Source organism: Dermacentor andersoni, chromosome 3, assembly GCF_023375885.2.
Source record: "Dermacentor andersoni chromosome 3, qqDerAnde1_hic_scaffold, whole genome shotgun sequence".
In the NCBI taxonomy this organism is placed as follows: domain Eukaryota; kingdom Metazoa; phylum Arthropoda; class Arachnida; order Ixodida; family Ixodidae; genus Dermacentor; species Dermacentor andersoni.
The window spans coordinates 236,063,547-236,088,833 of record NC_092816.1 but is presented as its reverse complement, the minus strand read 5'-3'; the positions used below and the strand labels follow the sequence as shown (position 1 = coordinate 236,088,833).

General features: G+C 46.2%; 1 protein-coding gene across 4 annotated transcripts in view; it reads left to right on the top strand.

Moving 5' to 3' along the window:
* LOC126536989 (PHD finger protein 12) overlaps nucleotides 1-25,287 on the top strand; it is a 199,353-nt gene that overhangs the window by 61,126 nt on the left and 112,940 nt on the right. For all 4 annotated transcript variants that reach the window (XM_055073153.2, XM_055073156.2, XM_050184074.3 and 1 more), the window contains one exon: nucleotides 12,605-12,940. In XM_055073153.2, the coding sequence (XP_054929128.1) occupies nucleotides 12,605-12,940 (336 nt within the window). The remainder of the gene's footprint in view (nucleotides 1-12,604; nucleotides 12,941-25,287) is intronic.

Sequence of the window (25,287 nt, the reverse complement as noted above, 5' to 3'; positions counted from 1 at the left end):
TATTGGCCGATTTGCACCATCAAAAGTGCAGCGAAGCTAGGGACGCTGTTGCGATGCAGGCCGATTATGGTGAGTGGCGAGCAAATTTCTAGACCGGCTTCCTCAAAGTCATCTTCCTGATTTGTTAGTGTAGATCCTCGCGATGAACATGGTACTTATAATTGGAGGGGCACTTCTTTTGTGCTTTTCAGCACGTTTCAGCACCAGAGGTGCTCTTTAGTATGGTAAAACTTTGCCCATCGAGCGCACCCCATCGAATGCTACGGCGCAAGTCTGCCCATTGTCTCTTGGCCACTTTTCGGCATCCAAGAGACCGCGGTTTTCTGGCATCGCAAAGCGTCAGGAAAACATTACTTTCGTGTGGATTCTATCACGGGAAACACCAGCGATGTGATTGCGACCGAGATTAACAGTTCGGGCGCGCTGCACCATGGAATTTCACGGCTTCCATTTGCTCTGCAGTAAACAGTTGGAGCACCTGGCACTTGCTCGATACTCGTTACTACGCGGTTATCAGTCATAGGTTTGGCACTTTTGTGGCCTGCTGTGTGCCTGCGTGAGACTAATTCGTCGGTGGTATGAATGTGACACTGCATGCGCAAAAGGGTCGTCGCAGCGCGACGGCGGTGATGCCTCTGCTCGCCTCTTCGCTCTAAGCAGGTCAAGCTCTTCGTGCACTCCGACCAATGCAGCTTAAGATACATGCGTTTGGGTAGGGACCAGACGAAATTTCGAATAAAGCGATATTTCGAGTAAAGTGATTTCGTTATAACGAGGGACTACTGTAAATTCCCAGTATGCTGACTCGAAGGCCTGTCCATCGCTATAGCTTGGTCTGTGGACAGCACTATCGGCTTCGACCTCAGGTCGATGATTGTGCTGTGTTGGTTCAAGAAGTCCATGCTGAGAATTACGTCTCACGAGCACTGTTGAAGGACAAGGAACATCACAGGGTCCTGTCATGAACTCTAATTCTTGCCGTGCAGATTGCAGTTGGCGTTCTGAAGTGTTTTCTGGCTGTCCCAATTTGAGGGCCATCCCATGCAGTCTTGACTTTCTTCAGCTTGGCAGCGAACAATCCACTGGTGACTGAGTAGTCGGTTCTTGTGCCTACTAGAGTGATGACTTCATGGCCGCAGAGAAACACATCGAGGTCTTTGGCTCTTCGTCTTCCGTTGCAGTTAGGTCTAGGCATCAGGTCACCGTTCATTGGCATATTCTTGGCTTCCAGGCTTCATCGAGATGGTGGTGTGTCGTTGCCGTGTCGTCAAAATAGATCTTGAAGCATCATCGGTGGCAGCAGCGGAAGATCATCATTTCAACGTACAGCAACCGCAGCTCCATCAGTCGCTGCTTTTAGTTTTCTGGATAAGGGCTTATGGACCGGCCCCAGGCTGGGCCAGTTTATGGTCAGCGCTGCGGCAAAAGCTAGCATCCTGGTGACGGCGAATGCGAAGGATGTCGGGGTTTCCACTGTGTTGTGGCGATGTAGTCGGCGATATCACAGGCTGTTCGTCAAACTGTAGATGCAGCACATTGATGGCGAAGCCTTGCAGCCCCAACTCGCGCCATGGGCACTGTCGGCAGACGTGGCCCTCTTCTCTGCAGTGGTAGCAGAGCGGGCAGTGGTCTGGAGCACACCATACATCTGTCTTTCTTGGGTAGTTGCGCTGGGAGGGTGAGTTGGTGGCTGCGGCTGCGAATGACGGAACTGCGACGATATCGGGCCCTGGTGCGGGTGCGGAGGGGGAGCGTGACGACAGGCTACGGCGGCATAGGTCATCGCTTCTGGCTGAGGCTGCTGTGATTCGGGAACTCCAAGTAACTGCTGAACCTCCTCTCGGACAATGTCTGCAATGGATGATACTTGAGGCTGCGTCAAAGGGAACAACTTCTGGAGCTCCTCCCGCACGACCGCTCTGATAGTATCGCGCAGGTCGTTGGTGCCCAGTCATTGAACTCCGGTGCAGTTTGTTTAGTTCATGCGGCGGCTGAATTATCGCTTCCGAGTTTCCTGTGTTTTCTCAATGCTAGTGGCCTCGCGAAGAAACTCCTCGACGGTCTTTGTTAGTTTCGTAACATTCCGGCGAAAAGTTATTACTTTACACCATGCATGAGTAGGCAGACTTTCTTCTCTTCAGACATTTCCGGGTTGGCGTGGTGGAATCAATGGCTTATTTCTTCCGTAAAGATGGCAACATTCTCGTTAGATAGCTGCACTCAGACTTGCAATATAACTTCGACCCTTTCTTTCCGGATGACGCTCGTGCAGGTCCTCAGGAAGTTACTGCGAAACAGGTCCCAAGTTGTAAAGATAGACTCCCGGTTCTCGAACCATGTTCTCGCAGCATCATCCAAAAAGCACACATGGCGTAGTTTATCCTCATAGGTCCAGTTGTTGAAGGCTGAGATTTTTTCGAAAGTCTTGAGTCAGGTTTCCAGATTGTCCAACAAAGCTCCGCGAAAGGTAGGTGGCTTCCTGAGTTGTTTAAGCACAATTTGGGACGCTGGGGCTGCCATTGTGGTTGTTGACTTGGCCACAATCTTCCTGGTTGTCTCGGACAAGAGTCAGTACTCTGGGGGCAGTCCTTGCAGCCTGCAGTTACCTCACTGGTCCTTAGCGATGTTGGTTTTGTCTTCAGAGTGCGAGCTTGGATCACGGCTTGTTGGGGTCGTCCGGTGCTTGAACGCAAAGCACCTCCACTGGATGTCATTTAGTAGTGATGGTGAAGAAAGCAGAGAAACTGTCAGTGACGAAACTTACATCTTATTGGGCGAACCTGTGCCCTCAAAAACGCTCAAAGAGTAACAATAGCGGTGAATACGGTCGGTGATCGGTGAAAATCTGATTAGCGGGTCAAGTGCATTGGCTTTTATACATGAATCATCGAAGGTTCTGGAGTAACCACTCAATGCCAGTAATCTTGTCTTCAACACTTGATCGAATCGGAGCCCAGTGAAATGATAAGGCTGTCAATGTAGTTGTGAAGTTCTCTGCTCAATTCCCAGCATTACTCTTCTAGATGTTCCACATGCGCACAGTCATGTCTTCGGTTTTCTGCACTGACTTGAGCAATGCCTTCATGTGTCAGTTTTTCAACATCACTTGTAAATCTTGTATTTTTGGCAGCCATTTACACGTAGCCCTTCACTTGGCTCCACACCATTTCGATTGGGCTTCGATCGTGTTCTGATGACATCATGGCCCGCTGCCTTTGCCAGGCCATCTATTCTGTGCCCAGGAAACTTATGTTTGTGCTCTTTCACGAGAGCCATGAGCTCTTATTTTAGTTGGTCTACGAAAAACGGAATGTGTTTTTCTCTCAACCGCTACTGTATGTCTGGTTTCCTCATGCATGATGATAGCAGCTTTTCTACTGCACACTGTGGTAGCTGGCATTATCAATTACGATGACACTGTTTGGCTCAATTTTCGGGAAGAGTTGCTTCATGAACCACCTCAAAACGTTGGTCATCCATTTCATTGTGGTAGTCTCCCACATTCTTCTTTGTTTGGAAGATGAGACAGGCTCCCTATACAAAGCCTTTCTCACTACCTGCGTGAATGATGATCAGGCGACTACCTTTCCTACTTGGTGCATGGAGACCTGTCATGACATTTTTGCGAAAGGTTTTTTCACGTGTTTGAACTCTGGAGTCTACCGAGACTGTTTCGTATGCCCAGCATTTATCCATGTTTCATCCAGGTAGTAAATAGTTCTGCGAAAGACACAGTGTGTAATGCAACATTTGTTAAAGTCTGTTTCATTAAAAACAAGTACATAAAGAAAACAGAACTGATATAAACTGAACCCATGAAAAAAAAAATAGAGAAAGAAAGAAAGAATGAGAAGGCACAATGCACTCGCTGCCTCATTAACAATGTGATGTCTTGGGACGCTGCGTGAAAAACAAAAGACAATAAGAAAGATGAGACGCGAAGAACACGAGTGCAATAAGGAGCATAGTTTCCTGCCCATGGTTTTTTCTTGCTGTCTGCTTCGCACGTTGTTTCAAGACTATGTTTTAACATGAGCGTGAACCAACCAGTCCTCAAAAAATGAAAAGACCTTGGTCCTTCTACGGAAATTTCTCTTGGTAGCGTTTTCTTTCATGCACGGCGAGCTTGCGGTGAGGCAGTACACAGAACGTCTAAACAAAGAAGCAAGAAAACATGCAAGCTCTCAAACAGTACATTCTTATATCCCTTCACACCCAGGATATCATTAGTCACATTAACGTCCAAAATATTCTTGATATACAGTAAAACCTTGCTAAACTGTACCCGCTTAAACAGTGGTTTGATTTTAAGACTAGTAAAGTCAGATCCCCGACTAAGCGGCCATTGAACATAATGCGTTTTGTATCCACATAAACCACACCAGCTTATTGTGTATGTATCGGTTAACACATAATGTTTCCCCTTTTCGTCACGCAATCACAGCAGTAGGTCGACCAGGCAGAACTACGAGCCTTAGAGATCGGAACGGCCTCAAAGTGCAAATACAGAGGGTGCCATGCAAGTTAGGGCTCGCGTCATGGCTAAGCTCAAACAAAAACCGGGTGCTCAGCATAGAAAAAAAATTGGACATCGTTTGTGCTATCGAACGTGCCATAAAGTCGGGGCAGGCACGCGAGAGGACTGTGCCATTGATTACGGTGTGTGGTATTTGGAATGCGAGTTGCTCGGCAGTGCTGCTGTGACCGCAGAACGATCTACGAGTGTTTGCTTTTCGAGGTTTGACTTTTCGCCATCTGTTATTGCTGAAGTGTTGCCTAACGACAGTGAACAGGGTGACATGAAAAGCGACAGCATGGGCAATTCAGGCCTGACAGTGGTAGAAGCTGCGTGTTATATCAGCCTCATGCAGGTGTTTACCAAGAAGAGGAGGCTGCCGGTAAAGCTGGCTCACAGCTCAAGTGAGTTTGAGGCCACTGTCGTTGCTGCTAGGCCGCTGTGGCATCAAGTGAAAATAACAGGCTTTTGTTGCGTGAAATGAATAAATACTGCATGATTTTTGCCCTTTCATTACACTCTCTCCGAGTTCCATTTTTGACAGGAAAGTGGGTGATCTCACGGTATTTCGGTTAAGCAGTGCTACTGTTTAGTAAGTACATTTCCCGAGCTCTGGCCCACTACGGTTTAATGAGGCGTATTGATGAAGTAGACGTACCGTTTCTTTTGGATGTCTCTCGTAGACTGCAGGAACTTTCTTCGCCACACAATGATGTCGCTCCACTCCAAGGGCTAAGATATGGCTTCTGTTATGGAATGCAAAACCAATATAATTCAAAAGTGCGCACGATGTGTTAGCTCCTGCCAGGCATTCCTATATCTGGATCGTCACACTTATGTGCACTTATGTGCACTTTCACTTATGTGTATCCTTGTTTATCTGTTTTTTTTTCACACTGTTTGGAGTTGCGAAAAGTTGTCGTCTACACGCTTCGGGGGATGTCACTTACACATGTAACGTTTTGGAATTAATCCGGTTCACCCTCACACTGGTGAGCTTGCTCACCTTGTTGTACACAGACACCACAGAAAGCTCCAGACAACTGCGTCTGACCTCCATGTGGACACTACACACCATTTGTTTTGCTTGTTTGGACGACTTCTGTTTGATGAGATTCGTTAAAATTCTGCTTGGCGAACATAGCAATGAGCCATCAGATGGTGACAGCACACCGCAGGAGGGAGGTGCCATTTTGACTGCAGAGCATGCGTGAAACCTTCGATGGCCTTCCAGTAGGGAAGCATGAGAAATTGTACTAAAAAAAATAAAACATTGTGTTTTTTGAAGGCAGACATTTATACATAAATGCTAAAAATAAAATGTTTGTTTAGGTCTCTGTCACAAAACATCAGTTTAAATTTTGGACTACATTACATGCAGCGGTGCATGCACAAGCACTCCAGATCCATAGCTTTTACTGCATAGCCACAGAAAGTTGTCTACGAGTATAATAAATTTATCTGCATGTCATTACTAAGTTCAATATTTGAAGCTAAGTTCAGTGGAACCTTGTTAATTCAGACTCCAAAGGCACTTATAAGAATAAAACATTTTTCGAACAAAAAAGAGCCTCTCAATAATGTGCATGGTTTAGCATGCAATATGCTGGCTGACTGCTAATTCAGAATTAGAGGGGACTGTCTAAAGGCTGAATAAGAATGTAGTCCATAGTATTATCAAATCCATCACAAAATAAGTCTTTATTCGGCAAGTGGCCAGAAAAGTTGTCGAACGTGTTGCTGCACACGTGCACATATGCTTTCATGCAACCTTTCTTTTTTTATTCATTTATTCGAGACATTCCCTTCAAAAATGTGTTGGGGGACGCGACAAAAGGCAGTGAAAGGGCTTGACTGGGCCCCGCTGCCACCCTTGGCAGCTGCAGTCACACAACCACATAATGCAATGACAAAAAAAGTATAGAATAGAATGTGGCAATTTGAAACATGGTAAAATTCAGACAAAGAATGGTCCGGCAGTTTTTGTTGTGGTGGCCTCAGGTGGCGGCTCGAAGTCCTTGGACTCGGGCCGCCATCAATAAAACCACATCAATAAATTTTTTTTATTTATTTGACATCAATAACAAATGAATACAGGCACTACAAGTACATACATGATACAGGTATGTCGAAGCAACAGTCGTCCAGGTACAGAACATCTATCTGACTTTCACAACGAAAGCAAAGACTCGTTGAGTAGACAGAAACCAAATAAAATCAGTCCAGCACTATATTTAGTATGCATTAAGAAAAAACTTCCAGAGTTTTTTTCAGAGTTTCTGTACCGAGGTAGCTGTAATAAGTGCTTTGGCTAATTCTGGATATTCGTTCAGTAGATCTGGTGTCATAAAACTTTGTTTTTGATCGCCATATTTTGTATGGGAACGTTGCCTGGGTATTAAAATCTTTCGTATGTAGTAAGGAACCGATTTCGCAAGATATTTGGTTTGGAATGTTGTAGTAGTTCGGTGCTGGTGCGAAATCTTTAAGGCCAGATTATATTTATACAGTTTAGGAATGGGCAATATACTATTATTTTATTTAAAAAGAGGTGTAGTGTCTTCCAAAAGTTCTGAATTTACGATTGCACACACCGCTCACTTTTGCGAAGAAAAAACACAGTCTAGGTTAATCTTAGTCATTGTTGACCATGCCAAGAAACAGTAACACAACCACGGATGAATAAGTGTGTAGTATATCTGCCTTTTCACCACAGATGGGACATGATATCTTATTTTATTTGAAATTTCACCAGCTCGCCTGAGGTCAGTTCAGAGCTTGTCAACGTGAGGCGTCCATGAAAGGTTCTCTTGAAATATCACCCCCAAAAAATCTAACTGATAAAGATTGTTCGATGGTAACATTCTGAAATTTTAAATCCAAGTTTACAGTCGGGTGGGTTCCTCGTGGCTGGAAGAGTAATTATTTCGTTTTACTGATGTTTAATTGGAGTCTATTAGATTGATGCCACAAATCCACACCTTTCAGCCATTCGTTAGGTAGATGAAATACCTCTCTTACGTCAGCACTTGAGAAGAATACATTCGTGTAGTCTGCATATAAAATTAACTACGTATATTGTTAAGGTGTACAATATTCTTAATGTATAATAAAAATGTCAGTCCAAGTAATGATCCCTGTGGTACATCAAATTTTAGAAATTGTCTGTCAAAGTTTACACCATTTATGCATGTAATTTTAGCTCTCTAAGTTAAGTAGCTTTTTATCAAAAACTAAGCTTCTCCGCATATTCCATAGCATGGCAAATTCCATAGGATGGCATAGGATGACAGTCGAAAGCCTTTCTGAAGTTCAGAAATATTCCCAGTCTAACTATTTTCCTTTCAGTATGATCCAGTGTGCGCACTTTTATTCCAAGAAGTGCACTTTAAGACGGCTTGTTTTTCTGAACCCAAATTGTTCACTTACTATTATATTGTTTATCGTCAGAAAGCCAGAAAGTCTTTTATGTATTATGTTCTCTGCTATCTTCGCAAAGGTAGGAAGCACAGAGATTGTACAGTAATTGTTCTTGTCTTGTATGAAACCACCTGTGTGGCCAGCTTCATTGCATCTGGGAACACTGTGGTTGAAAGAATAATGTTGAGAATATGTGTAAGGGGGATGCTTACTATTTTCGCAACGACTTTCAGTGAGTCTATATCTTTCTATATCGGTCAGTCTATATCTTTATTGTGACAGACGAGTTTACGTCACTGTAATAAGATGGTTCATGCAGACTTGAGAGGCAATTAGACAGACGCTCTGGTAATGAAAACAAATTTAATACTTTAAGATGATGCTGAAGTACTCACCCAATATTGGAATCCTTTGTTTGCTGCTACCAAAATGGAGCTTGGTGTTGACAATGTGAACACTTCTCTGCAGGCGATGGCAAAACGTGGTGGTAGTCCCCGGGGGCTTGTGTCACTTGAGAATGGGCTACTGCTGCTGAGTTTCGTAGTTGCCGCTCTTGTCACTTCCACTGATGGCTAGGGTAACCTAGCCGATTACCATTTCTGGCGTCACCTAGGGTCTGTGTTGCACAGGAACACGTCTATGGTTGGTTCAGCTGCTGCTGCATCCCTCATCATTGGAGCTGGTGATTACCTAGCCGATTACCATTTCTGGCATCACCTAGGGTCTGTGTTGCACAGGAACACGTCTATGGTTGGTTCAGCTGCTGCTGCATCCCTCATCATTGGAGCTGGTGATTACCTAGCCGATTACCATTTCTGGCATCACCTAGGGTCTGTGTTGCACAGGAACACGTCTATGGTTGGTTCAGCTGCTGCTGCATCCCTCATCATTGGAGCTGGTGATTACCTAGCCGATTACCATTTCTGGCATCACCTAGGGTCTGTGTTGCACAGGAACACGTCTATGGTTGGTTCAGCTGCTGCTGCATCCCTCATCATTGGAGCTGGTGATTACCTAGCCGATTACCATTTCTGGCATCACCTAGGGTCTGTGTTGCACAGGAACACGTCTATGGTTGGTTCAGCTGCTGCTGCATCCCTCATCATTGGAGCTGGTGATTACCTAGCCGATTACCATTTCTGGCATCACCTAGGGCCTGTGTTGCACAGGAACACATCTATGGTTGGTTCAGCTGCTGCTGCATCCCTCATCATTGGAGCTGGTGATTACCTAGCCGATTACCATTTCTGGCATCACCTAGGGTCTGTGTTGCACAGGAACACGTCTATGGTTGGTTCAGCTGCTGCTGCATCCCTCATCATTGGAGCTGGTGATTACCTAGCCGATTACCATTTCTGGCATCACCTAGGGTCTGTGTTGCACAGGAACACGTCTATGGTTGGTTCAGCTGCTGCTGCATCCCTCATCATTGGAGCTGGTGATTACCTAGCCGATTACCATTTCTGGCATCACCTAGGGTCTGTGTTGCACAGGAACACGTCTATGGTTGGTTCAGCTGCTGCTGCATCCCTCATCATTGGAGCTGGTGATTACCTAGCCGATTACCATTTCTGGCATCACCTAGGGTCTGTGTTGCACAGGAACACGTCTATGGTTGGTTCAGCTGCTGCTGCATCCCTCATCATTGGAGCTGGTGATTACCTAGCCGATTACCATTTCTGGCATCACCTAGGGTCTGTGTTGCACAGGAACACGTCTATGGTTGGTTCAGCTGCTGCTGCATCCCTCATCATTGGAGCTGGTGATTACCTAGCCGATTACCATTTCTGGCATCACCTAGGGTCTGTGTTGCACAGGAACACGTCTATGGTTGGTTCAGCTGCTGCTGCATCCCTCATCATTGGAGCTGGTGATTACCTAGCCGATTACCATTTCTGGCATCACCTAGGGTCTGTGTTGCACAGGAACACGTCTATGGTTGGTTCAGCTGCTGCTGCATCCCTCATCATTGGAGCTGGTGATTACCTAGCCGATTACCATTTCTGGCATCACCTAGGGTCTGTGTTGCACAGGAACACGTCTATGGTTGGTTCAGCTGCTGCTGCATCCCTCATCATTGGAGCTGGTGATTACCTAGCCGATTACCATTTCTGGCATCACCTAGGGTCTGTGTTGCACAGGAACACGTCTATGGTTGGTTCAGCTGCTGCTGCATCCCTCATCATTGGAGCTGGTGATCGGCTAGGTTACCTCACCGAAAGTCTCTGTTGCACTGGAACAGGCTGTTGATGCTCGGTCGAGCTGTTGCTGCTGCTTTCATCACCGCCAGAGGGGGTGATCGGCTAGGTTATGTCACCTGGGGTCTGTGTCGCATGGGAACACAGTTTAGCTGCTGCCACTTTTGTAACCAGTGAGGTTTGCGAACAGGCTCGACACTGCTACTACTACTGCATTCTCTTGGCATCAAGGGGTTACTGCACGCATGTTATAGGTTTTGGGGACTCTGCATGTCATAAATTAGCACACATTATTACCAATTTAAAGAACAGCTCCCTCTTGTGGTTATGACGGTATTAAAGTAGCACCAATTAAAGCAGTTGCGGATTTATTATGCAATGTTCTTTGTGACATAACAAACATTGTGTTTTCTACAGGCACATTTCCGGATAACATGAAAATTGCTAGGATCGTCGTCTTGCATAAAGGTGGCGTAACTGATTGCATCACTAATTACCGTCTGATATCCATACTTCCAGTTTTTTCTAAAAATATTGAAAAAGCCTTAAATTCTAGAATAACTGAACACATGCAAAAGCATAACCTTATATCCCCGAATCAGTATGACTTTCAAAGGGGTAAATCCACTGGATCTGCGTTACTTGAAATACGGGATAAAATTGTTGCCAATATAGGAAACTAACAATACACAATAGGCTAATTTTTAGACTTTAATAAAGCATTTGATTCAATTAAACGTGATATACTTTTTTCTAAATTACCTTGTTATGGAAGCAGAGGCATTGCACTAAACTTACTGTGTAGCTATCTATCACACCGCTCCCAATTTGTGGAAATCAACAGCATAAAATCAGATTTAGGAGATATTAGGCACGGCATCCCGCAGGGTTCTATTTTAGGTCCTACGATTTTCCTGCTTTATATCAATGATATCGTGGCAATACCAGAAACATCCAATATTGTATTATATGCCGACGATACAAACATTTTTTTTTCTCCTTTGATAACATCTCTATTCTAATTCCTCTTATTAACAACTGGTTAAATTCCCTTTCAGTGTGGCTATCGGCTAATCAGTTGAGCCTAAATGTTAAAAAAACAAAGTATATTGTTTTTACTCCTATTAACAAGCCAGTTAAGCTCGCATCTTCTTTAATCTTTCAATCGCAACCACTTGAAAGGGTTTCTCAGTACAAGTTATTGGGTGTACTCTTCCATGAAAATCTACGGTGGATGCATCACGTAAGTTATATTAAACGTAGCGTAGCACAATTAATCAGTATGCTGAATAAGCATCGCACGCTGTTACCTTTAAAACTTATACGTCAGTTGTACTTTTCTACTATTTATTCTAGAGTCCACTATTGTCTACTTATCTGTGGCATCCCTTTAAAGCTAACTTGGAAACTCTATTCCGAATGTAGAAAAAGTGTGTTTGTATTCTTCATAACCTGTCAATGTACGAACATACCTCTGAGTACTTTCATCAGGACAGTATTTTGAGTGTCAGTAGTCTATATAAACAAAAGTTATCCAGAAAAGCATTTTTAGAATTCATAATTAATTGTGAACTTTTTTTTCTATATACACTAATACCACAACTAATTACACCTTAAGAGCTAGGAACTTTATTAAGGTAAAAATCAGAACAAACTGCGGCAATCAGCTTTTACAATGGCAGATTCCTAATTTACTTAATGATGAGCATGCTTTATTTGATATCATGCAAGATTCCTCAACCATTTCAATATTCAGAAAAAAATCGAAACTATTTTCTCGACAATTGACACCTGTTTTTTCTAATTGATTTTCCTGCTTTTCGACTGATATGCAATTTCATGCGTTGCAAGACTTTTTGCTTCCATTTGGTTTTTGGCCTTTCTGTACCTTTCTGTACCTACTTTATTTCTTCATTTGCATTACTTATACTTATTGTGCTGCATTGATTTATTGTATGTATAATTGTGTCATTCGTATATAAACATGTATATAAAAACTCACCATTTTTTTTTAGGCACTTTACAGCCCCATCACATCCACCTCTCATAATTCACCGCTTCACTTCGAACTCGCTAGTACCGGCTTGGCGCTCTTTGGCCATACTCACCCTTGCGCCACAAAGCACTACATTATCATCATTGTAAAGACTATCCAGTATGCATCCTGGTGCTTGTGTTGTGATAACGGCTATCATTAATTACAGGCAGGTGTCGGTTCACTGTTTGCTTCTGACACCATGTGCCATTGAGTGCCTTATTCACTACCTGCCGTGCTAGGCGCAGAGGAAGATGGGCGAGGGTGGGCTTTTAATCGCCAAGGAAGGTATATCTTTCGGAAGATGCTTTGCGTACGATACAACACAGTCCCAGTGGTGACATGCCATAGAGCTTTCCCTGCTTGACCAAAACATGGTTAAGTCTTAGTTGTGATGCAGTGGAGATGGTTTCCCAAACACTGTGTTGTCTGCAGGAGGAGAAGCTGCTCAATTCCGTGAGCCTGACTGAGCGGGTGCGGCTGTGGGACCGATTTGGGGGAGGCAGCCGGCTCAACCAGGATGCAGTGAAGCTGGCATTCCTGGCACGGGCACACCGGCCACATCCGCCCTTCCGGCTCAAACGCCAGCGGCCCCGGCTGTATCGTGCCCACATCCCGCGGGCCGTGCGTGACCACTACCGCCGCCGGCCACCGCCTCTGTCCTTGTCCTCCTTGGCAGCGCAGCAGCAGCAGCAGCAGGATGAGCAGGAGCTGTGGCTGGCCTCCCTGGTGGCTCTGCAATTGGCCCTGGCTGCACGCACTGCCAAAGAGGTGGGACAACAAGAATATTTGGCTGTGCCACACTCTGGTTCCTCCAAGGGTGGTCCTGCTGTGCCAATTGCACCAAAGTGCTATGTTTTCAACTTGCTGTGCCAAAACCATAAACATACCTTGTATTGCACCCAAGCTACTCCAAAAAACTGACCACCAAGGGTTCGTGTTCAGACCACTTTTAGAGGGGGCTAACTATACTTGACAACAACCTTTAGCACATGCAAAGCTATGTGCACGCATATGCACATTCTGCTCTTGTTTTCCTACGCTGAGTAGTGTCAATGCTTTTCTGGTGGTATCGCTTTCATTTTTACCAGCATGTTCAGCATGTGAGGGTTCTTTTATTTAAGTGGTTTCATATGAGCTCACTTGGTGTATCATTACTATCCGTGAAATAGTGCCATGGTAAATAAGATATGCATGTCGTTTTCCAAAATCAAATATAAATATTGTCACATGGTATTTACAGTGAACAATGCAAGTTGTGAAGCTAGCTGTTCATTAGGTGAACCTGTGCCTAGAAAAACAAGTAGCACAATGATAGCGGCAAGCACACTCGTTGATTGTTGAAATGTCATCTTCGAGTCAAGCGTGTCGGCTTTTTTACCTGACTCGTAGAAGGTTCCAGTGTAATCGCTAGTGCTTGCATACCTTCCAAAAAGGGCAAGACTACTGACGTCTCGTATGCACCTCTTATTGCGCAAGGTCCGAAGAGAACATAGACAACAGATAAAATTCACGATAACATTCGAGTGGGTCCCAAATCATGCAGGCACATCTTGCACTGAATGATAACTTTAAGGTGTTAGCAAGTGAAATGCGGGCTCTGGAAAAAGGATAAATAAGTACACATGTCAATGCCCCCCTTTGTACATTTGTCAATGCCATGTCAACGCCCCCCAACTAAGCATGAGATCGTGGGATCAGGTCCCGGCCATGGCAGCTGCATTTCAGTGGGGCCATGTTCAATAACGCCCATGTCCCATGCATTGGGGCACGTTAAAGATCCTCAGGTGGCCAAAATTATTCCGGAATCCTTTACTACGGCCTGCGACACAATCAGATTGTAGTTTTGGCCCGTAAAACTCCAGAATAGTTATGCTCCACATAAGGAAGCGAACTTTTTTCCTTCAACATTTCTTGGTCGGCTTGCAAGAAAAGATGGGTCATCTGATCTGTGAACATGGCCATGTTCTTGTCGCGAACCAAGGGGCTGCAGCAGAGTGCCAGGACCAGACGACCAGCGTAGCAGGCTCTTACAATGGACTAGCACGTGCCACCCAACTTTATTTTCGTCATCTTTCGCAATGCCGACTGAGAGCGCCGACCTTTAGTGTCTGCACGTAGCGGCATCGGTGGGTATACCGTCCATAAGGAACAGCGAAATGTACTCGTCGACAAAGTGGAGATGGTGCTGTCTTAGTTACATGCAGATCCACGGATATGCCGGCAACATAAGCGGGGAGCTCCGTAGGAAGTATAGCGAGTTAGGCTGGTTTGAGGCAATCTAACGAGACTACCTCTTTGCAGCCATTTGATAGGATGGTGGGGGACCTCGGTGTCTTGTGGAGGTCACGGTGTGGCCCATCGTAGGAGGGTGTAAGAGGTGCCTTTACAGCGTCTTGTCTGAGAAAAATGTGGGTCGAAGACGCAAGGTCTGAATACACAAAGATGCTGGGGTTCGAAGATTGAGGCAGGACAGGACACAGTTGCTGAATTTAGTCCTGTAGGCATTGAATCTACTGTAGTGGCTGGAGCGAGGGGTTCGAAGGAACGAGCAAGTCTCCACGAAGCCACAGGAGTGCACTACAGTCGAGTTCGGCCAGAGAACAGTCAAGGTTGCAACGAAGGACAGCACGTAGGCTGAGAAGCACCATAGGCAGGTGGTCGACCCAGTGCTCCCGATCCAGGCGCACAGTGAGGACAGCCTTGAGCTGGTGGTGGAGCCACTCAACCATGCCGTTCGCACTGGGATGATATGCATTGGTACGGCAGTCTTTAGCGCCAAACAGGTGGTTGAGGGAAGTGAAAGGAGTACAGTCAAATTGCCAGCCCCGATCAGTGGTCACAATGCTGGGGCAGCCGAAGTGGGAAACCCATGCTGAAACGAAGGCTTTGGCAACCGTTTCTGCGGTGATGTCCGAATGGGCATGGCTTCAGGCCAATAGGTGAAGCAGTCTATCATTGTTAGAATGTGCTGGCAGTCATGAGAGGGAGGAAGTGGTCCAACCAAATCAAGATGGACGGTGTCAAAGCGACAGCCAGGTGACAAGAAAGGCTGCGTGGGAGTCTTGGTGTGGCGGGTCACTTTGGCGGTCTGGCACGCGAGGCACGAACGTGCGTACTGGCGAACGTCGGTGTTTAATGCTTAGCCAGACGTAGAGCTGTGTAACGAGACACTGTGTGGCTCGAATGCTGGGATGGCAGATGTCGTGAAGAGATTGGAACACCACATGTCTGAAGACAGCTGGAATGAAGGGACCAGGTGCAGCCATGGACATGTCACACCAGATCGAGCCAGGCACAAACGGGTGAGGTACGAGTTGTAGACCGTAAGAACGGGGATGGTCACGCAGCGCTTGCAGCTCACGGTCTTCCATCTGCACCCGAGCTAGACATTTCCTCTCCACAGTTGATGTAGAAGTGCCGAGGGAGCTGATGCGGGAGAGTGTATCAACTGCCTTGTTTTCAGTACCTTTGACGTGCTTAACTCCAATATATAGGCCAGTTGATGAAGTTAACGTGCGGCATATTTGGCAGGGTTTGTACGGAAGACATACATCAGAGGCTTATGATCCGTTCGAACATAAAATGGCTGGCCTTCCAAGAAGTGCTGGGAAAATTGGATGGTGGAGTAGATGGCTAGCAGCTTGCGGCAGAAAATGCTGTAGTGAGTCTCGGACAGGCCGCCATTGGAATATGAACCTGGCAACGTTTAACGCTAGAACGTTATCTAGTGAGGCGAGTCTAGCAGTGCTATTGGAGGAATTAGAGGGCAGTAAATGGTATATAATAGGGCTCAGTGAAGTTAGGAGGCCAAAAGAAGCATATACAGTGCTAAAAAGCGGGCACGTCCTGTGCTACCAAGGCTTAGCGGTGAGACGAGAACTAGGAGTCGGATTCCTGATTAATAAGAACATAGCTGGTAACATACAGGAATTCTGTAGCATTAATGAGAGGGTGGCATGTCTTGTTGTGAAACTTAATAAGAGGTACAAAATGAAGGTTATACAGGTCTACGCCCCTACATCCAGTCATGATGACCAGGAAGTCGACAGCTTCTATGAAGACGTGGAAGCAGCGATGGGTAAAGTCAAAACAAAATGCAGTATACTGATGGGCGACTTCAATGCCAAGCTAGGCAAGAAGCAGGCTGGAGACAAGGCAGTGGGGGAATATGGCATAGGCACTAGGAAAAGCAGGGGAAAGTTATTAGTAGGGTTTGCGGAACAGAATAATATGCGGATAATGAATACCTTCTTCCGCAAGCGAGATAGCCGAAAGTGGACGTGGAGGAGCCCGAACAGCGAGACTAGAAATGAAATAGACCTCATACTCTGCGCTAACCCTGGCATCATACAAGATGTGGATGTGCTCAGCAAGGTGCGCTGCAGTGACCATAGGATGGTAAGAACTCGAATTAGCCTTGACTTGAGGAGGGAACGGAAGCAGCTGGTACATAAGAAGTCGATCAATGAGTTAGCGGTAAGAGGGAAAATAGAGGAATTCCAGATCAAGCTACAGAACAGGTATTCGGCTTTGACTCAGGAAGAGGACCTTAGTGTTGAAGCAATGAACGACAATATTGTGGGCATCATTAAGGAGTGTGCAATAGAAGTCGGTGGTAACTCCGTTAGACAGGATACCAATAAGCTATCACAGGAGACGAAAGATCTGATCAAGAAACGCCAATGTATGAAAGCCTCTAACCCTACAGCTAGAATAGAACTGGCAGAAATTTCGAAGTTAATCAACAAGCAAAAGACAGCTGACATAAAGAAGTATAATATGGATAGAATTGAACATGCTCTCAGGAACGGAGGAAGCCTAAAAGCAGTGAAGAAGAAACTAGGAATTGGCAAGAAACAGATGTATGCGTTAAGAGACAAAGCCGGCAATATCATTACTAATATGGGTGAGATAGTTCAAGTGGCTGAGGAGTTCTATAGAGATTTATACAGTACCAGTGGCACCCACGACGATAATGGAAGAGAAAATAGTCTAGAGGAATTCGAAATCCCACAGGTAACGCCGGAAGAAGTAAAGAAAGCCTTGGGAGCTATGCAAAGGGGGAAGGCAGCTGGGGAGGATCAGGTAACAGCAGATTTGTTGAAGAATGGTGGGCAGGTTGTTCTAGAAAAACTGGCCACCCTGTATACACAATGCCTCATTACCTCGAGCCTTTACTCTTTCTCTCTTCAAATTGAGGTGAATCCTAGCCCTCACTAGCCTATGATCACTGCACTTTACCCTACTTACATCCTGCACTGTGCTGGGATCAGCAGAAAGTATGAAGTCAATTTCATTTCTTGTCTCACCATTAGGGCTTTTCCAGGTCTACTTTTGGTTGCTGTGCTTCCTGAAAAAGGTGTTCATTATTCTAAGCTTATTCCTTTCTGCGAATTCTACCAGCATCTTTTCTCTATCGTTTCTAGATTCGATGCCTAGTTGCCAATTCCTTGTTCACCAGCCTGCTTTTTCCCCATTTTTGCATTGAAGTCACCCATTACTACAGTATACTGAGTTTGCACTTTTCTCATCGCTAATTCAACAACTTCATAAAGCTGATCTACTTCATCATCGTCGTGACTGGATGTTGGAGTGTAGGCTTGTACTACCTTTAATCTATACCTCTTATTTAGTTTGATTACGACTAAGCTACCCTCTCGTTAATGCTGTAGAATTAGTCAGTGTTGCGCGCTATGTCCTTATAGATTAGGAATCGTACCCCGTATTGCTTCTTATCTAGGAGACCTCTATAGCAGAGGACATGTCTGTTATTCAGCAATGTATAAGCCTCACCAGTTCTAATCTCACTAAGGCCGATGATATCCCAAAGAATGTCTGATAATTCCTCAAAGAGTACTGCTAAGCTAACTTCACTCTCAATGCCTCACTTCACGCAATGCCTCATGACCTCGAGCGTACCGGAATCTTGGAAGAACGCAAACATAATCCTAATCCATAAGAAAGGGGACGCCAAAGACTTGAAAAATTATAGACCGATCAGCTTACTGTCCGTTGCCTACAAAGTATTTACTAAGGTAATTGCAAATAGAATCAGGAACACCTTAGACTTCCGTCAACAAAAGGACCAGGCAGGATTCTGTAAAGGCTACTCAACAATAGACCATATTCACACTATCAATCAGGTGATAGAAAAATGTGCGGAACCGGTGCGGTAACTTACTACTGCCCAAGCACAATAGCTATGAGTTGCCTAGATCTGGCACTGTGTTCTCCATATCTTTTTGGCGATTTTCAGTGGAGGGAGAACCCCTATTGTAGTGACCATATGCCTGCTATCATTAAAAAAAACAGCTGCTTTTCCTAGCATCCCACTGAGGCCACCCCGTTGGAAACTCCATCTAGCAGACTGGGCTCTCTTTACTGAAAAGCATTCTTCCATCGTGCTGAAAAGGCCACTCTGGATAACATATCAGATGAGTTAACCATAGACGTAATGAATGACAAAATCACCGCCTGTATACTTGCTGCAGCAGCAGAAACAATCCCACAATCGTCTGGCTTCCTAAGAAAAAAACCTAAAACCCTGGTGGACGAAGGAATGTACGCAAACAAAAAAACTACGACACAAAGCGTGGGGTATCTTTCGGCGATACCCAACACAAGATAATCTGCTCTCTTTCAAGAAAGCAAAAGCGAAAGCCAGGTACACACGCAGACAAGCCGAAAGACAGTCCTGGAAAAATTATGTCTTGTCAATAAATAGCTCGATAACTTCCAAAAGAATGTGAGATCACGTTCGTTAGTTTAGAGGTGACTACGCTCCTTACATGATACCCATACTTTCACCCCCGGATACACAAACAAATTTAGTAGAACAAGCAGACATATTAGAGCAGCATTTTCATGCTATATCAAGCTCGGTAAACTATTTCGCTGCATTTCTAAAATATAAGCAATCGGCGAAAAAACTCGAACTTCCGAGCACTGAAAGTTCAGAAAGATCGTATAATGCCCTCTTAACATTACCGGAAATCAATAGAGTACTCACGACTGACAAAATAACAGCACCTGGTCCAGACAGAGTACATTACGCAATGCTCGCTCATCTATCTCCTAATGCAGTTGAAACCTTGCTTCGTTTTTTAAATATAACCTGGGAAACGGGAAGAATGTCGAAAGAGTGGAAGAAAGCCAAAGGACCAGGCAGGATTCCGTAAAGGCTACTCAACAATAGGCCATATTCACACTATCAATCAGGTGATAGAGAAATGTGCGGAATATAACCAATCCTTATATATAGCTTTCATTTATTACGAGAAAGCATTTGATTCAGTCTAAATCTCAGCAGTCGTGCAGGCATTACGGAATCGGGGTGTAGACGAGCCGTATGTAAAAATACTGAAAGATATCTATGGCGGCTCCACAGCCACCATAGTCCTCCATAAAGAAAGCAACAAAATCTTTATAAAGAAGGGCGTCAGGCAGGGAGATACAATCTCTCTGATGCTATTGTTACGGTAGAAAAGAGGACAAAGTCGTGAACGGTAAAGACAACGAAGTGCCAACAGCCTCTCAGGGTTCTGTGCTGCTGTATATATATGCATCGTGTAAATAGTTTATAACCGTGACATTTTGGTGGAGGTGCGCGGTAGGCGTGCTTCTTCGTTATGCGGTTGAGGTGGCGGTAATCGACGCAGAATCTCCATGAACCGTCCTTTTTGACCAGCACGACAGGGGATGCCCAGGGACTTGACGATGGCTCAATGATGTCTTTCGCTAGCATCTTGTCAACTTCCGTTTGGATGATGTGACGCTCCAAAGCTGACACTCGCCGATGGATGGGTGGATTATCGCCTGTATGTATACGATGTTTGACAAGTGACATCTGGCCTAAGGGTCGGTTGTTCAGGTCGAATATATCCTTGTAGGAAAGCAATAGACTGCAGAGCTGTTCAGTCTCTGCAGGAGTGAGATCCGGGGTGATCATTTTCTTAATGTCGTTGTCAGTACATTTAGCAGACTGGAACGGCTCACAGGCAGCATCGACGGCGAAGGTCATAACACAACTAACTTCGAAAGGAGTGATTGTAGCCAGGGTGATATCTTTCAGCAGAATTTGCTGAAATACGATCTCTCCGATGCTATTCACAGCGTGTTTACAGGAGGTATTCAGAGACCTGGATTGGGAAGAATTGGGGATAAGAGTTAATGGAGAATACCTTAGTAACTTGCGATTCGCTGATGATATTGCCTTGCTTAGTAACTCAGGGGACCAATTGCAATGCATGCTCACTGACCTGGAGAGGCAAAGCCGAAGGGTGGGTCTAAAAATTAATCTGCAGAAAATTAAAGTAATGTTTAACAGTCTCGGAAGGGAACAGCAGTTTACAACAGGTAGTGAGGCACTGGAAGTGGTAAGGGAATACATCTACTTAGGACAGGTAGTGACTGCGGATCCGGATCATGAGACTGAAATAATCAGAAGAATAAGAATAGGCTGGGGTGCGTTTGGCAGGCATTCTCAGATCATGAACAGCAGCTTGCCATTATCCCTCAAGAGAAAAGTTTATAACAGCTGTGTCTTACCAGTACTCCCGTACAGGGCAGAAACCTGGAGGATTACGAAAAGAGTTCTACTTAAATTGAGGACGACGCAACGAGCTATGGAAAGAAGAATGATAGGTGTAACGTTAAGGGATAAGAAAAGAGCAGATTGGGTGAGGGAACAAACGCGAGTTAGTGATATCTTAGTTGAAATCAAGAAAAAGAAATGGGCATGGGCAGGACACTTAATGAGGAGGGAAGATAACCGATGGTCATTAAGAGTTACGGAATGGATTCCAAGGGAAGGAAAGCGTAGCAGAGGGCGGCAGAAAGTTAGGTGGGCGGATGAGATTAAGAAGTTTGCAGGGACAACATGGCCACAATTAGTACATGACCGAGGTAGTTGGAGAAGTATGGGAGAGGCCTTTGCCCTGCAGTGGGCATAACCAGGCTGATGATGATGATGAGTCTCGGCAGGTTGGAACTTCTGAGACAATAAGCCCCGTGGATGCCACTCGGAGTCAGTTTGCTGCTGGAGAACAACGTCGATAACCACACTGGAAGCATCCACCATGATGTGAGTAGGCACGTTGGTTCTCTGGTGGATGAGAAGTCCCGAATCGGCAATGGCTTGTTTTGCAGCCCTGAAAGGAGCTTCAGCTTCGGGATACCAGGAAATCGCAGATGAGGAGTCCTTGGTCATGCTAAGAAGGTCAGTCAGTCGATGCAGAAGCTCAGCGCAGTGCAGCATAGGATATCTGGAGAAATCCGCTAGGTCCAGGAACTCATGCAGCTGGCATAGAGTGGTGGGTGCTGGGAAGTCCTGCACGGCCTGGACGGGGGAGAGCAACGCTTGAATTCCCAGTGCCAAAATGTGGTGACCCAGGCACTCGAGCTCAGAAGACCCAGAAACGCATTTCTGGGGCTTGGCAACCAGGCCAAATTGTTGAAGGCATTGAAAGACTTCCCGGAGGTGATGCTCATGATCTTGTGGATTGGGACTCGAGACGAGAATGTCGTCGATGTAGGCAAATACAACTGGGAGCCCACACCTTACATCGGCAGTGAATCTTTGAAATGTTTGACCTGTGTTGCGTAGCCCAAAGGGCATGCACACATACTCATAGGCCAAAGGGTGTAGTAATGGCCGTCTTCAGGAGATCAGTAGGCTCAACAGGGATTTGGTGATAGGCCTTGACAAGGTCCACTTTACTTAAGATTTTGCATCCTTCCAGGTGGCCTGTGAAATCTTGAATGTGTGGAAGGGGGTGGCTATCGTGAACCGTGTGAGCGCTGAGCGCCTGGTAGCTGCCGTGTGGACACCGGTCACCCCGTTCTTTCTTGGCCACCAGGTGGAGTGGGGAGGATCAACTGCTGGACGAAAGGTGGATAATACCCAGCTGGAGCGTGTGCTCGAATTCCTTTTTAGCAATGGCCAGACGCTCACCGCAGAGGTGGCGCGGACGAGCTGCGATAGGTGGACCATGTGTGACAATGTTGTGGGTTATGCTGTGCTTGGGTGGCTGATTTAAATTGCAGGGCCTCGTCACCTCAGGGAAGTCTTTGAGGATTCGAGCGTACAAGAATGGTGGAATCAGCGTGCAGATGCCAGTGGGAGTGACAGCTGACAGAACTCTAGGGATCGAGAGTCCCGTCATGCTGTCAATCAGCTGACGGCGGCGCATGCTTATGTCAAGGTTGAAATGGGTCAGGAAGTCAGAGCTGAGGATCGGCTGATTTGCATCGGCTACGATGAAGACCCACTGGAATGTGCGTCGCAGGCCAACTTTGAGAGTGAGGGACCGTAGACCATACGTGTGGATGGAGGCACAGTTCAGCATACGAAGTGTAGGGCCAAGTGACTTAGAAGCGCGGTCACGCTTGGAGGACGGCAGTACACTGACCTCGGCACCCGTGTCTACAAGGAAGCGCAGGCCGGAAATGTGATCCATGACGATGAAAAGTCGGCCAGGTAGAAAGGCGAGGTCACGTGCCACCGTCAGTGATCTCGCAGTGCATTTCCCTACTACTGGCATGGGCACTGGCAGGCGCGGTGCTAGAAAGTGCGATGGTACCAGAAAATAGGTGAGCTTCGAGGATTCCGCAAGCGGCGACTGCTCGGGGAAGAGGGATGGCGGTTTGGATGCGAGGAGGAGCCGTGCTGGTCATGAGAGGACGTCCAAAGGGTGCTGATGGAGACTGTGAGCTGGTCAATCTGGGACACTAAGCAGGCCGTTATTGAGGACTCAGGTATTGAAGAGAGGGCAGCGACAGAAGGAGAAGTCGCGTCGTGGATTCAATCAGTGAGCTGGGCGAGGCAGTCAAGAGTCAAGTCTCCTGCAGCGGCCAAGACAAGGCAGGTGGACTGTGGCAAGCACTGCAGGAAAAACTTCTTCAAAAGCACATCGTTCGCATTAACATTGCTTTAGCCCAGGAGCCGTCACGTGGTGTTGAGCAGCTGGGAAGGGTGGTGGTCTCCAAGTGCCTTGGAAGTGAGCAGGTGCCAGAGGTGCGCGCTCTCAGATGCCGTGGTGCAGTCCAAGATACTCTGCTTCAGGTGCTGGTACAGGGCATCCCTCAAAGGTGCAGCGAAGATGTCCGCCACCTCATGAGCAACTTCAGGAGACAGGTTGGCAAGTAAGCGGCAATACCAAGAAGTCTCCGAGATGATGTGGTGTAGATTGAAGGAGGCTTCGACCTGGCTGAATCAAACCTGTGGGTTCTTGCGCCAGAACGTGGGCAGGCGAAGCTGTAGAGCTGCGACGTCCTGAGGGCATGCTGTTCGGCCCTCTCGCTTTGAACAACGCTCGTAAAGGTCTTCAGGAACAAAGTCATTGTGATGTCCTCCAAGGAGAAGTACACATATCACAGCTTGTCCTCAGAGTTCCAGTTGTTGAAGATTGAAACCTTTCTGATTGTCTTGAGCCAGGTTCATGCATCGTCAGATGAAGCTCCACACAAGATAGGCGGTTCCTTGGTTTGTTTCAGTACAATGGCTGCAAGTGATGCTCGGTTGTTCATGGTGGCAGTTGACTTGGCCACAATCTTCCTGGTAATCTTAGGTAGGCTCGGGGGGCAGGTCTTGTAGCCTGCGGCTTGTTCAATGGTCCAGGTCGACGCTGGTGTTATCTTTAGGGCAAAGGCTTGGCAGGGGCATCCTGTACATGAATACAGAAGTACCTCTACGAGATGTCACGTGGCAGTGACGGTGAACCAACTACAGCGGCAGAACGCAAGCCACAAAACTAATTGTTTATTGAGTGAACCTGTGCTCAGCAGAAGTAGTGCAATGATAGCGGCTAGCACACTTGACAATCGTCGAAAATATTATCTGCAGGTCAAGTGTGTTGGCTTTTATACATGACTTGTGAAGGTTTCAGCGTAATCGCTGGTGCTCGCATACCTTCCACAAAGCACAACACTATTCATGTCGCATGTACAATCTGATTGCATATACAATCTGGTTATTAAGGTCCTGCGAGAACATAGACGACAGATAAAAGCGATGATAACATTTGAGTAGGTTACAAATCATGCAGATGTGTCTTATGCTGAGCAATAACTTTAAGCTGTTAGTGGGTGAAATGCGGACTCTGGAAAAAGGATACACACGTACACGTATCAATACTGATATACAGTGAAACCTTGGTGATACGATCGCAGCTGGTACGAATTTTGTGGTGATAGGAATTCGTACAATTTCCCTCCCGAACGCTGCCCCGCATCGGTTCGGGTGATGCGAATGAGAGAACCGCGACCATCGCGACCGCCGGCAGCAAAGTGGCAAGGAGGTTGTACCAAGCAGGCCGAGGCAGATCGGCAAGCAGACCATTTGCATGTTTGCAGTGCTGGGGGGAGGCCAGCAGAAGGCAGCTAATACCACACTGGCAACTGCGCGCACTGTACAGAGTGGAAACTGTCCGACACTGGCAGTCTTTCCCACGCCTCATCACTCGTGAGGCTTGTGCTGTGCTACATCCAACGTTCTTGTGAAGCAGGTTTTGTAAATTTTCTGTACAACTTTCAGAATTAGCTGCTGGTCAACCTGGTGAAGAAAAAAGCCCAGAAGGACATCCGAGACTTCTTCCATTGTTAATAAATTTCTAAAACTGGATTGCTGTCTCTTTAACGTGCTAATTTCATTTGTGTTTTGGTGATAAAAATATTTTACGTGACCCCTTGATATTTGTATCACCAAGGTTGTACTGTAGTTTATAAATGCCACACTACAGGAACAGATAACTGAGCCCTTTTTCAAAACACGTAACGTCGAAGTCTCATCTTAGTTTACGCTAAGCTGCATTCTATTGAACTACGTGTCCTTACGCAGGCAGTGCACTGCAAATAATGTTATACAGCAAGCGATAACCCTGCAGGGGCATCTGCATGAGGAGGCGTTTGGTGTGTTGCAACACCGTGGACCCGAGCACATGAGGGTCAGACCCTGCCGCGCTTAACCATACGTGACTAGTCATGTCCGGAAAAAAGGGTATCCTGGGGGTCGAGTTGATGCCGGGAGTTTGGACCTTTACAGCCCCTCAGCAGAGGCAACACGCCCCTTTAATCCCACTTCACGTGGACGGCACCCCGGGACTGACCCACCCAGGGGA